Source organism: Palaemon carinicauda, chromosome 7 (assembly GCF_036898095.1).
Source record: "Palaemon carinicauda isolate YSFRI2023 chromosome 7, ASM3689809v2, whole genome shotgun sequence".
Classification (NCBI taxonomy): domain Eukaryota; kingdom Metazoa; phylum Arthropoda; class Malacostraca; order Decapoda; family Palaemonidae; genus Palaemon; species Palaemon carinicauda.
Window position 1 is genome coordinate 106,926,436 of NC_090731.1, and position 12,407 is coordinate 106,938,842.

General features: G+C 37.6%; 1 protein-coding gene across 1 annotated transcript; it reads right to left on the reverse strand.

Annotated features, from left to right (window-relative positions):
* Positions 1–10,783: 10,783 nt before the first annotated feature.
* On the reverse strand, positions 10,784–11,656 carry LOC137644476 (uncharacterized). The gene has a single exon (XM_068377450.1). The coding sequence runs from the start codon at positions 11,654–11,656 to the stop codon at positions 10,784–10,786; it is 873 nt and encodes a 290-aa protein (XP_068233551.1).
* Positions 11,657–12,407: the final 751 nt, after the last annotated feature.

Genomic DNA, 12,407 nt, shown 5'->3' on the forward strand with positions numbered 1-12,407 from the left:
AATAATCAAATCTTCATATTTACCAACTTCTAGATCATACAATCTTTGAATGGGTCTAGTCATCTGCCCCTTTTTAGTTTTGAGCCATACACTTCTAACAAGTCCATCTTTACCTTTCATGTCTCTAAATTTATTAAGGATTTACAGTGTGGGGCTCGTCCTAGGATAAAATGTGAGGGAGTGAGAGTGAATGGAATCAGGTTCTTCACTGATATGGGTTAATAATCTAGAATTGATACAAGATTCTATTTCTACTAGTATAGTTTCTAATTCCCTTTTACTTGCATAGTTCAGATTAAGTGTCTTTCTCAAGGCAAGCTTTACTCATCTCATGAGCCTCTCCCACCAGCCACTCTACCAGGGAGCACGAGGGGCTATAAGGTTCCATTTGGAAGCCAAATGGCCATATATTCTTTGTACTTCATACCTAGCAGCTGCAAATGTCTTTGCATTATCTCCTAGAAACAAATCTTAAAATAGCCAATAGGCAGTCAGACGAGGATAAAGATTCTGTAAGCTCTAGGTGTACGACTCGTACAACAACACAAGGGAATAATAATGCATGAAATTTTTTACTAGTAAAATCAGCACAAAGGAGAGGGCCTGCATAATCTGTTACATCAAAGGGTGGAGAATCCCTTACTCTTTCTTTGGGTAATGGAGACACAGGTTGACTGTAAGGTTCCAAATCATGCCAATGGTAACTTAAATATTCCTATATTGCTGTCTTGGCTAATCTTCTCACTCCTATAATCCAAAAGTTATTCCATAGGGATGAATTTACAGTATCCACGCCTCCATGTTTCAAAAACTTGCGCTGAAATCTGATCAACAACTTAGCAAATTGAACCTTGGGAATTATGACAGGATGTTTAGTGTCATAGACTAAGTTAGAAAACTAAAGATGATCATTGATTCTCCTTAATCCTTCATCATCTAGAAAGGGCTCAAGATTTCTTAATTTAGACCATTCAGGAATAGTTTGTTACCCAAAAGTGACTTTATTTCTGCAAAAAATGCTACTCTTTGGATGCAGTAAATCAATTTCAATTTAACCAAATCAATTCTCTTCCATAATGAAAGGGCCTTCCACTTTGTTTTGACTATTTTTTTTTACAATTTCTGATAAATCTTAAGATATAGGCTGTAACTCTTAACACCTTGCTTAATTTACTGTATTGAACTAAATCTATCAAAGGGTTTTCTGTCACTTCTTGTACATTGAGATAGGCAGCAGTACTTTCTCTGCTTATTTCTTCTTTATTCTTGAAAACTGTTTTACCTTCCCCTTCCTGGGATAGGGATTCCTTTAACATACTAGAACCATAGAACCACATAGTACTATCTACAAGATTGTCCACCAACAGACCCCATGTTATCAAGTCTGCTGGATTGTTCTTACTTGTACAATGTTGCCAACAACTTGAAGTTAACTCTTGGATTTTCTTTACATGATTAGCTACAAATATGTTCTTCCCACTAACATCTCCTTGGATCCATGACAGAGTAATGGTAGAATATGTTTAACACCTAACTCTAACACTGTTTTCTAGGTTAAGGGCATTCTTCACAAAATTGACTAATCTTGAATAAAAAAGAGATCCAATGAATTCTATCCTCGGCAATGTAATTGTCTTTATGGGTGCAACTCTTGACTTGGAGGATAATAATATCACCTTGTACGAACTGTTCTCCACAGGTATTCACAGGCACATCCAAGTCCTATAGCCCTTTTCAGAAGCATCAGCAAACCAAAGTAGCTCCATACGACTAAGCTTCTCCCAGGCCTTTTGTGTGAAATAACATCTAGCTATCTGAAAATTCCTTAGATGTTGATTACTAAGGAGCCATCTTTGAAACTTAAACTTCAACTCTGATGACATTTCTTGAGATTCCCGGGTCTGGGCAAGAAAATGTGTGGTTTTCTTTAAGCCCACATCGTACAGTAAGGTAAAGAAGATGAGGAGAGCACCCGGCTCAAGTAAACGCCATTTGTATCTGTCAGACTCTAATTTTATTAGATCAACTTAGCTCTTGAATAAACAATACCAACACGCATGTTGTACAAAAATAGTCGTTAAATTCAGACTCATTAATGAGATGACTTGTAAATATCAAATATGAAATCATTCGTGCTGTGATGCCCACTTCAAGTAAGAGAAACAGGAGGAATCATTTAACCTAAAACGATACAAAAAAACATTGGACCCCGAGTGTACAAAGAAAACGGTGGTGCTATTTCAGGTACACTATAAGAAATCTTTTCTTAAGTAAATATAAAAAAACCACCTTTGTAAATTCAACAAAATAGGAAAATAAACTTTAACCATTAGTCCATCAAAGGGGACAAAACTTCACATTGACCACTTGTAAAAAGCAAAAGATATTAATAAATGATGGAACTTGAAAATAAAGCTGATAGACAAAATAAACATTTTCCACCAATATGCCGAATTTAATAGTCAAACTTTCTTGAAAAGCCCAAATTTAGCAGTAGAATTTTTTTTTTAAAACCCCAAGTTTAACAGGCAAACTTGTTTAAAACCCCAAGTTTAACAGTCAAACTTTATTTCTTGAAAATCCGAAGTTTAACAGTCAAACTTTATTTCTTGAAAACCCAAGTTTAACCGTCAAACTTTTTTTTTTTTTTTTTTTTTTTTTTTTTTTTTTTTTTTTTTTAAGTGTGGGGCGTGACCCCCTGAGACTCCCCCTGGATCCACTAGTCTTTTTCAAATTCAATTTGATTTCTTTTGGATTTCTCTCTTATTACTGCTCAGTATCCATAATTTTCCATATTACTTCCCTTATTATAGATTAATTTTTGCAAATTATCTAAATAAGTATGCTGAAAGTAAACTATCTGTTCACTAGTGTTCAGTTAGGCTTTTACAAAGGGCTTGTAGCATGTGATGTCCTTCTCACAAAATAATTCATTTCTGGTCAGAAAGTTCATATGAATTTTATTGATCCTTTGTTTTGAAAATTAAACAGAATTGGGTAGGGATCCTTTATTAGCATTATTAATGAATCTTTAAAGATTATTTGTTGATGGTTACCATAGTGACTAGGAAATGATGCCCTCTTTTTTAAGACAATGTTCTCGCCCCATTACTTTTCATAGTATATAGACAAGATATGATGATTCGCCTATAAAAAAAGGCTTACTGCATATGCAGATGGTCTACTGTTGCATCAGTTCCATGTCCTGCATTAATATCTGGCTCCCGAATCACTTATTAGATATCTAGCTACAATACATATATGATACAAATTATAGATGATGAAGAGGAAACTTAACCTCATTTACTGTCTAATTATAAGTGGGTCAATAACAGTACATCCTCAACAAATTTGCATTGACAATGTCTCTTTAACTATATAAAACCCATTGAATATTCTAACTTTGCATCTTGATTACTAATTTACTTTTGAGAAACATATCTAGTATGTTTCTGCATCAGCTGCGCTTAAACTGGCACATTTAGATAAATTTATCCTGAAGAAATGTTTTGATTCTTTCATTCTGCCATGTTGAGTATTGTTTACTAAACTTTATTAGAAAATCATCCAGTTTATATACAGAAACTTCGAGGAAGAAAGTAAAAAAAATTAAAACATGTAGAGCTTGTGCTAATGTAATAACACAATATAGTCTATCAACAGTGCAGGGAAGAGCGAGTGATAATATAAAAAATAAAAAACCTTTACAGTTTACAATCATGTATGGAGCACATGCGGTACATGACTCTCCCCTTAAAAACTATATTCATGTGAAATGGGGTGCCCTGCTCTTAGGAGGCGTACTGTAGGTGGGTCATCTTCTAGGAGATACACAGATTTAAGGTGATCAATAGAGACCCAGTCTTCTTTTCCATAAATGTTAAGTAAGATCGTCTTCCATGTTTGACGGATCAAAAGGAAAGGGCCCATGTAAGGGGTGTTAGCGGTGGCTAGTGTCATTGCACTAAAATAAAAAAATTTGCATTTCTGAGTGCAGATCAGTCAGTATGTGTTGCTTAGCTAGGGTCTTGTAAGTCTGGAGTGAATCTTCCAGCAACATGCAGTAGGCAATGGAGATTGTCGAAGGAGGTTGCACACAGAAAAAAATTGACAGGGAGGACCAACAGCTCCCCATATACTATTTTAGCTCCCGAGACATTCAGGGCCTCTTTAAGAATGTTCCTTAGGCCCAGGAGGATCCAGGGAACCTGGATAAACCTGTTGGATTTCGTGCAACGGGACATCAAAGCTGCTTTGTGGTTGTGATGAAAACGTTCAACCATTCCGTTAACAACACGTTCGTAGGCGGTTGCCTGATATAGTGTGATTCCCAGGAGATTCGCCAATGATGTCCACAATTGTGAGGGGAAAATGGTGTTCCCGTCAAAATAAAAGGCTCAGGGATACTAAATCTCGCTATTCATCCTAAGATTAAGGAAGATGTACATGAAGCGGTCTTTACGCTTTCAATGGGAATAGCTTAAGGCCAATAAGTTGAGCAGTTGATGATGGTAAACAGGTAACAATGAGCATGTGATTTATGTATGGGACCTACAACATCAATGTAAATGTGGGCAACGCGACACTGAGGTTGAGGAAGGGTGCCTACTCCTGAATTCATGTTTTGATGTACTTTTGCGGTTTGGCATGAAGTACTGGCGCAGACCCAATCCTTAGCATCCCTAGTAATGACATGCCAAATGAACTTCGTCTTTAGTAGCTGTGCAGTAGAATGGTACATAGGATGTGAAAGGCCGTGAATGAAATCAAACACCTGTCAGAGTATGGGAGCATTAATCCATTGTCTAGGTCTACTAGTACTGACAACAAAAAGGATGGTGGCGCTTGAGGCGTCGAGGGTGACGTCCTCCCAACAAACGGAAGTGCAGGATGTCATACATGCTTGGTACCCTAGATCTTTTCATTGGGCTTCTGTCAAGACGTTGTAATCTAGGGAACGAGATATATTCTCCCACGGACGTGTTGAAGGATACAATTGTATTCATCCATGGTGGAGAGATGTCGGCATTGTTGGGTGGACCAAGCGTCAGACTGTCGAGTGAAGTCAAAGTCAATGTCAAAATCTTTATTTCCATTATTAAAATGGTTATTCTTTTGTTAAAACAATAAACTATATATTAAAACAATAAGTTATATATAAGTTCCATGGCTAATGGATAGCTTTACATAAAACATACATGATACTTAAAATATAAGATAGCATTACTTTAAAAACCTATACACACTGAGAGGGTGTAATTTGCTCTTTCAGATTAAAATTTTCAATAAATTAGTATCGTTCATAAATTAAAGAAAATTGCGACTACAATCAGATGAATTTAAAATTTCATAAAATTTTAAACTCATAAAACATTGGTGATAAGAATAAATAGAAAAAAATAAATCCATCTCATTCACAGCTTTTGTTTAAAGGATAATCTTTAAGTTTCCTTTTATAAACGTTAGCACTTGAAAAATCCCTAAGATTTTGAGGTATCTTGTTCCAGGCTGATGGGCTCCTTATTACCATGGTGCGTGACCTGAACTGACGTCAGTTCGGTATCTTTGTACATATAAGTTATTATTTTGCCCAGTTGAGGCATCTCTGCAATTACTGCCATTTAAAAAATCATATAACCAGCCTAAGTCTTCCTTTTTTTAAACTTTAAAAACAATAACACAAATTTCATAGATATATTGATTTCTTAATATTAACCATTGTAGTTGTTTGAGGACTGGGGTGATGTGATCATATTTTCTAACACCTCCCCCCCCCCTTCCCTACCGCAACCTAAGCAGCAAAATTTACTAGTTTCTGGGCTTTTTCTAAGTATACTTCGTTAGTCCCTCCCCAGATTTTAATACAATAACTTATTATACTTAACACTAGGCTTTGGAACTATCATTATTCTAGTCGAATTTTCAAAATGATCTTTTATTCTATCAATATACATCAAGATACCACTCACTTTTCTACTTATTTCATCAATGTGATGATTAAATGTCATACATTTGTCCATATACAAACCTAGATTTTTTACATAATTGCTAGTCTTTACCTCTTCACCATTGCATCTAATTGTTATATTATTATCAATCTTGTTTATGTATTGTGAAGTACCTATAAACATGCATTGCGTTTTACTGCCATTCATTAGCAATCCTTTCCTCAAGAAGTATTTTTTTATTTCTAGTAAAATAAATTATGCCTTTTCAATGAACTCCTCCAAGTTTTCTAGCGAATCAGAGAGCAAAACTTGGGAGTCGTCCACATAATGAATTAAAAATTAGTCCTTTATATATTTAGCCATATCATTAACGTTTATCAAAAATAATATTGGGCCCAGCACAAACCCTTGAGGTACACCATATTCAACTTCCTCCAACCTCGATTTGACATCGCCTAGTCTAACAGCTTGAGAACGATCTTGCAAGTAATCAACCAACCAAAAAGTATCAATATGGTGTTCTTTGCATGCTTTTAACATCTCTGTATGGTTCACGCTACCAAAATCTTTTGAAAGATCACATACAATTAATAGGGAAATATTCCTATTGTCAATATTCTTATATATTTCATCTGTCAACTTCATAAGCGCAGTCTCTGTGCATATGCCTCCACGAAAAACCATGTTGCTTATTAGATAACAGTTTGTTTTCTTCAAGATGTTCCATAAGCTGTTCAGTTACGATTTTTTCTATAACTTTAGACAGGACTGGCAAGATAGAAACAGGCCTAAAATGGCCTGGGTCATCTATATCTCCATTTAAATGAAAAAGGTTAATTAAAGGATGTTTCCAAACAGATGGGTACACACCAGTTACTATGGACGTATTGATAATGATCATAACACAAAAAGCAATAATTAAAAGGGAATCCTTTAAAAAACGAGTGGAAATGCCATCTACTCCAAACGCATTACTATTGCTCTAATTTTTAATCGTTAATATTACTTTTTCTACAGTCACAGGCTATGGTCTAGATGAGCAAATTGTATTGTCAACCTCTATTTGGGTAGTTTGTAGGTCTAGTATGTTATATTTATAGAGAATTTCTTGTGTTTTCTTGTGTGTATTCTTTCCTACCATGGCAAAAAAATGATTAAACTGGTCTGCTTCAGTTTCTGGATTGTCAAATTCGACTTTAACATTTCTTCTATTAGGTACCATAGTATTTATTATTCTCTAAGTGTCTTTCATTGATTTACTTTTCCTAATTCATCTTTAAAGTACAAAGCTCTTGCCACCCGTATATTGGCGCTTACTTCTTTCTTCTTTTCTGGCAAGCACCAGAGGCACGTGGTCCATGCGAATGACAAATGATTTACCTTCCAAGAAGAGGCGAAAGTGAAGGACAGCTAAGTGCACCTCCAGTAATTCGCAGTTGAAGGCAGAGTAGCCGGATTCCGCCTTAGACTAGGAGAGCCATTGGCCACTTGCTCGGGTGCTGCCCCAATAGCAACATTGCTAGCATCAGTGGAGAGTAGGAGAGGCGCATGTGGCATAGGAAAAGTCAGAGCAGCAGTGGTTGAATTGGCATTCTTTGCATTGCAGAAGGCCACTTCTTGAAGTGGACTCCACTTCAGGTCTTTTGGGTTGCCCTTAAGGGAGGGATAGAGGGGGACAAGAGTGGCGGCGATGGTTGGTAGGAAACGGTAATAATAGTTGATCATGCCCAAGAATTCTTGAAGTGCTTTCACGGTCAAGAGTGTGGGGAAGTTCTGAACTGGTCAAACTTTCTCAGGGAATGGTTGGACTCCTTCAGGAGTGAAGTGGTGCCCTAAAAACGATACTTCATTGACACCAAGGGTATACTTGTCATATCGTAATACAAGGCTTTTCTGCTGTAGGCAGTCAAGCACGATACATGGCTGATGGAAATGTCAATTTTTGGAGGAAAAGAACACAAGTATGGTGTCTACCTAACATACGTAGAAGGGAAGTCCCCTAAGATGCCATCCATAAGATGGTGAAAAGTGGTCCCAGTATTGCGAAGGCCCAAATAGGAGTAATTGAAGGTGTATGTACCAAAAGGGGTTGTGATGGTGATCTTGGCGATGTCTTCTTGGTTCATTGCACCTGATAATACCCCCTCAGGATATAGAGCATGGAAAAAAACTTCGCTTTGAGCATGCAGGAGGTCACACCGGGGATGTTGGGGAGGGGGTATTAATCTGATTCTATTCAGGTGACTGTAATCCCATCACAGATGCAAAAAACTATCTTTTTGAGAAAAATGTATAAGGGTTACATCCATGGGCTTGAGGCCTTTTGGCGAAGGCCCATTTCTTTCATTTTAGTGAAAGTTTTTTTAGCGACTGCCAAAGGATCCGGTGCAAAACGCCTGAATCTGGCAAATAATGGGCCCCCCTTTGTCTTGTTATGGTGATAAATATCATGTTTGGTGGGAACCATGGTCGTTTGACAAAGATCAAAAAGGAAAACCTCCGGGTATGACTAGAGAAGGTAGCCTGGGAACCAGTGGGTGCACTAATGTGGAGAGAGAGGTCGTAGGGGGTTGGTTGGAGAGGTGTTGACTTCTAAGATTCAGCATTGACTAGCCGTCAGTAAGCAATATGGACCATGAGCTGATAATGTGAGAGGAAATCCTCACCAAGGATTGGCAATATGATGTGAGCAACAAGAATCTTCCTGTGATATTTCATGATTCCAAACGATAATTTGACGTTCTCGTAAACATGGCTGTGGATCGCAGATCTGTTGGCATCTACTATTCAGATATTGGCTGATTTAGACAGACTGTGTCGTGTCCTGGCGTGTAGCATTGGCAGAGGAGAATGGCAAACAGCCACGTCTACCAAAAATCCCGTGCCCATATCTGCATCATGCAAAAAGAAAAGATTAGTGACAAGGGACACCACCCCCACAAACAATGGTCTATTTACACGTTTTTTGGCCCCTGAACACCGTCCAAATATTTTTTTCACAGCAGCCACGTATCTGAATTGGTAGTATCAAAACTGTTGCCAATGGGCGTCAGTAAGTGGCTGTAGAGATTGTTGGTTGGAGCGTGAGCGAGTGGTGGGTGGTGGACGGTTTTGTTACCACTCGGGACATCATGGGATGGGTGTCTGTCTCATACCGCATTAACGTCAGCCTCAGTTGATGTTGAATAGATGTCCACTTTGTAAGGTGTGCAGTTGTTGATGGAGGTCTTGAAGACGGTGAAGTAGCTGTCCATAAGGGGGTTGACTTTGGTCATCAGGTCCTTCATGGGCATGGTATCGACATCAGGGATGGCAGTGTATACAGGTTCAGGTAGACATCGTATCCAGAGGGCACAGAATAGTTTGACCTCACGAAGAGAGCCATCTGCGTCAGGTTGCAAGCAAGCGTTACTAATCATTTCCCTGAGGGCGAGCGAAGCCTTTTGGTTCCCCAACTGTTTGTTAGAAAACTGAAAATGCTTGGCTATATGGGTGGCTGGTAGTGGCGAGTACTGCTCCAGTGTCCCTTAGCTCACACAGCCAATCGGAATTGCTGCGAGAACATAGTCTGCTTTCGTGCTTGACTGAGTCATGCCCTTGATGAAAAACTAGACCTCTTAGCACTGAAACCAGGCTAATGCCTCTTTACAGACGAAGGGTGGTAGTTTCATGAATGTGGCATTGATAGTACAGTAGAGTCAGTCAGTGTTAAGAGGCAGCATTATCAAATAGTAAGGCTAAACAGGGAAGGGGAAGGTGAGAGGGAGCTGGTCACTCCGGTGGTCACCAATGTGCGATATGCTAGTTAGGTCATAACTAAGAAACAAGGTGAATACAACAACTAAACCTTATTAAACAATCATCCAGTTTATATGCAGCAACCTCCGAGGAAGAACGTCACAATAATTCAAATATGATAACAAAAGATGGGAAGAGCAAGTGATAAGATAATAAATCAAACCCGTTACAGTGTACGAGTGTGTATGGAACACATGTGGTATATGACATGTTCACTTATGTGGCTTTAAACTTTTAACTTGTGGTCAGGAAATTACTTGTCCATGTCGCTCTAGTTTAGTTGGTTCACTATGCAAGTTGCATAAGATTTTCCAAATCTCTGACTATCCTTTGCAATCACAATATACCAGGTTTTATTTTAGCAAATCCACATTGTGGAATGATTTTCCTAATCTGGCAGTTTGATCAGTTTATTTTTAGAAGTTTAGCACTGTTTCAAAGGCTTTTATATTGAAGAGATTAAAATAAGTATTGCTTCAAAGTTTATATATGATTGATCTACTTCAACGTTTTCGATCCTATTTTCTTTATTTCCGCTTTATTTTCCTTACACAGTGTATTCGTCATTTCTGCATTTTCCTTAAGCTTCTATCAATCATATTTTCCATTCTAGTAATAATAATGTTCATTATACACATATCTCTTCTATGTCTACCAACAATTTTACCTTAATGTATGTGTGCCTGCCTGTGTTTTGATTTTTTATGCGATCTGTTTGCGTTTCAATAAATGAAAGGGCCATTGAAATAAAATTAGTATTAAGAAACCATATATCATAGATAATTACTTCTTCCTTCAACAGCGGTAAATGTGGAAATATTGTATTTTGGGGGGAGGGCAGTGGCGGATTAAGGCTCTTGTGGCCCTAAGGCAAATTTCAAGATTTTTTTAAATATGGCCTGAACTAATGATAAAATTTATATTATTGTACAATAAAAACAAATATCCATTAGTAAACATTTATTTCTAAACAAATCCTTATCAATTTTACATATGTTAAGGTAAGGTACTACTACATACATGTGTTTTTGTATACATTAAATTTTCACTTTTCTTGCTTTGACAGTAGCAAACTCATCAATCATAGAAATGAAGTCAGTTTCGGATAGCAAATCTTTTTCAATGCACAGAAGTGCCAACACACCAAGGCGGTGCTGACTCATGGTGGATCGCTTTACATCCTTAATTCGAGTAAGCTGGGAAAATGACAGTTCACCAGAGCAATTAGTAGCCATCAGTGACAAGTAAATTCGCAAAGCCACTTCAGTGTTTGGAAATGCAGTTGAAATTCCAGTTTTGTGCCTTAATTTGAACATATGTTGAGCAATACCTGTTGATGCTTCTTTGCTACATTTCTTCTTTGTCTGTTCCTTATACCAACAGATAAACTGACAGAATTCTGAATAGAAGTCAGAGGAAAGATCACTTGCATACACACCAACAAGTCTTTCAATTGCAGCCACAATATCATCATCAGACATTGATTCAAACTCAGTCAGAACACCAAACCGCTGCTGCATGGTTGAATATGCTTCAATGCGTTTTTTCAAAGCACTGTTCAGTTGATCAATGATGACATTAAAAGTGTTAACTTTAAATTTATGCTTTCCTGTCATACTTTCCATAGCATCTGCAGCACTCCCTTCACTAACATGCTTTTTGCGTTTAGGTATTTGGCGTGTTGCACTTTCATACTTATAAGAGCTGTTTCCACAACGGTCAGAAGCTTTCTGCTCATAAATGTCAAATTTCTCTCTGCAATCACTTATGAATTGAGCCAGACTCTTCAAAAGACCAATAGCAGTTGTTAGTTCAATGGTAGCACTTTGCAGCAACTTGCTGCATTGATTGAAGCGCTGCAGAATGTCATTCCAAAGTTCACACATGAAGGATACTTCTATGGTATTCATATGCTTTGCCAAAGCGTTTGCCTGATTTCGAGTATCCCTATTCTGACTGTCATCAGCTGCAATTTCCTCAAGAGCACTGTGGAACTGCTAATATCCTTGGAATACAGCGTCAGTGGCATCAGCCCTAGCAGACCATCGGGTATCTGATAGGTGTTTAGGAATAAGACAATGAGGTTTCTTTTCTATGTGGATTAGCAGAATCCTCCATCGACATGTAGATGCTACAAAGAATGTGTACAAACGCTGCAAAAACCCAAAGTATGAAACAGCTTCAACACAGCAATCCACCGCAGATTGACCAATAAGATTTAGTGAATGGCCTGCACATGGCCTGCACATTACCGATAACTGACAGGTAACATTTTTCTCTTAGTCATAATCAAAATGTTTTTGGACTACCAGAAATGGCCAGGATTTTTTGGTGGCCCTAAGGCATGTGCCTAGTTTGCCTTATGGTTAATCCGCCACTGGGGGAGGGGATAAAAAACGTAATTTTTTCAATGACATTTATGTATTTGTATCGATTAAAACATTTGCTTATTAATGTGCATTCACGTCAAGTTGTCTAATTATCTGAATATCCATTTTCCATCTGACTTTTTATTTTCTGTTATCAATAAGGGCATATTCTAAAAAAAAAAATTCATAGACAACTGATCTAAAACACACACACGTACACACACATTAACATTATTCTTACAATAACTTTGAAATTACAGATTCACATATAACTGATAATTTGTTATTAGCT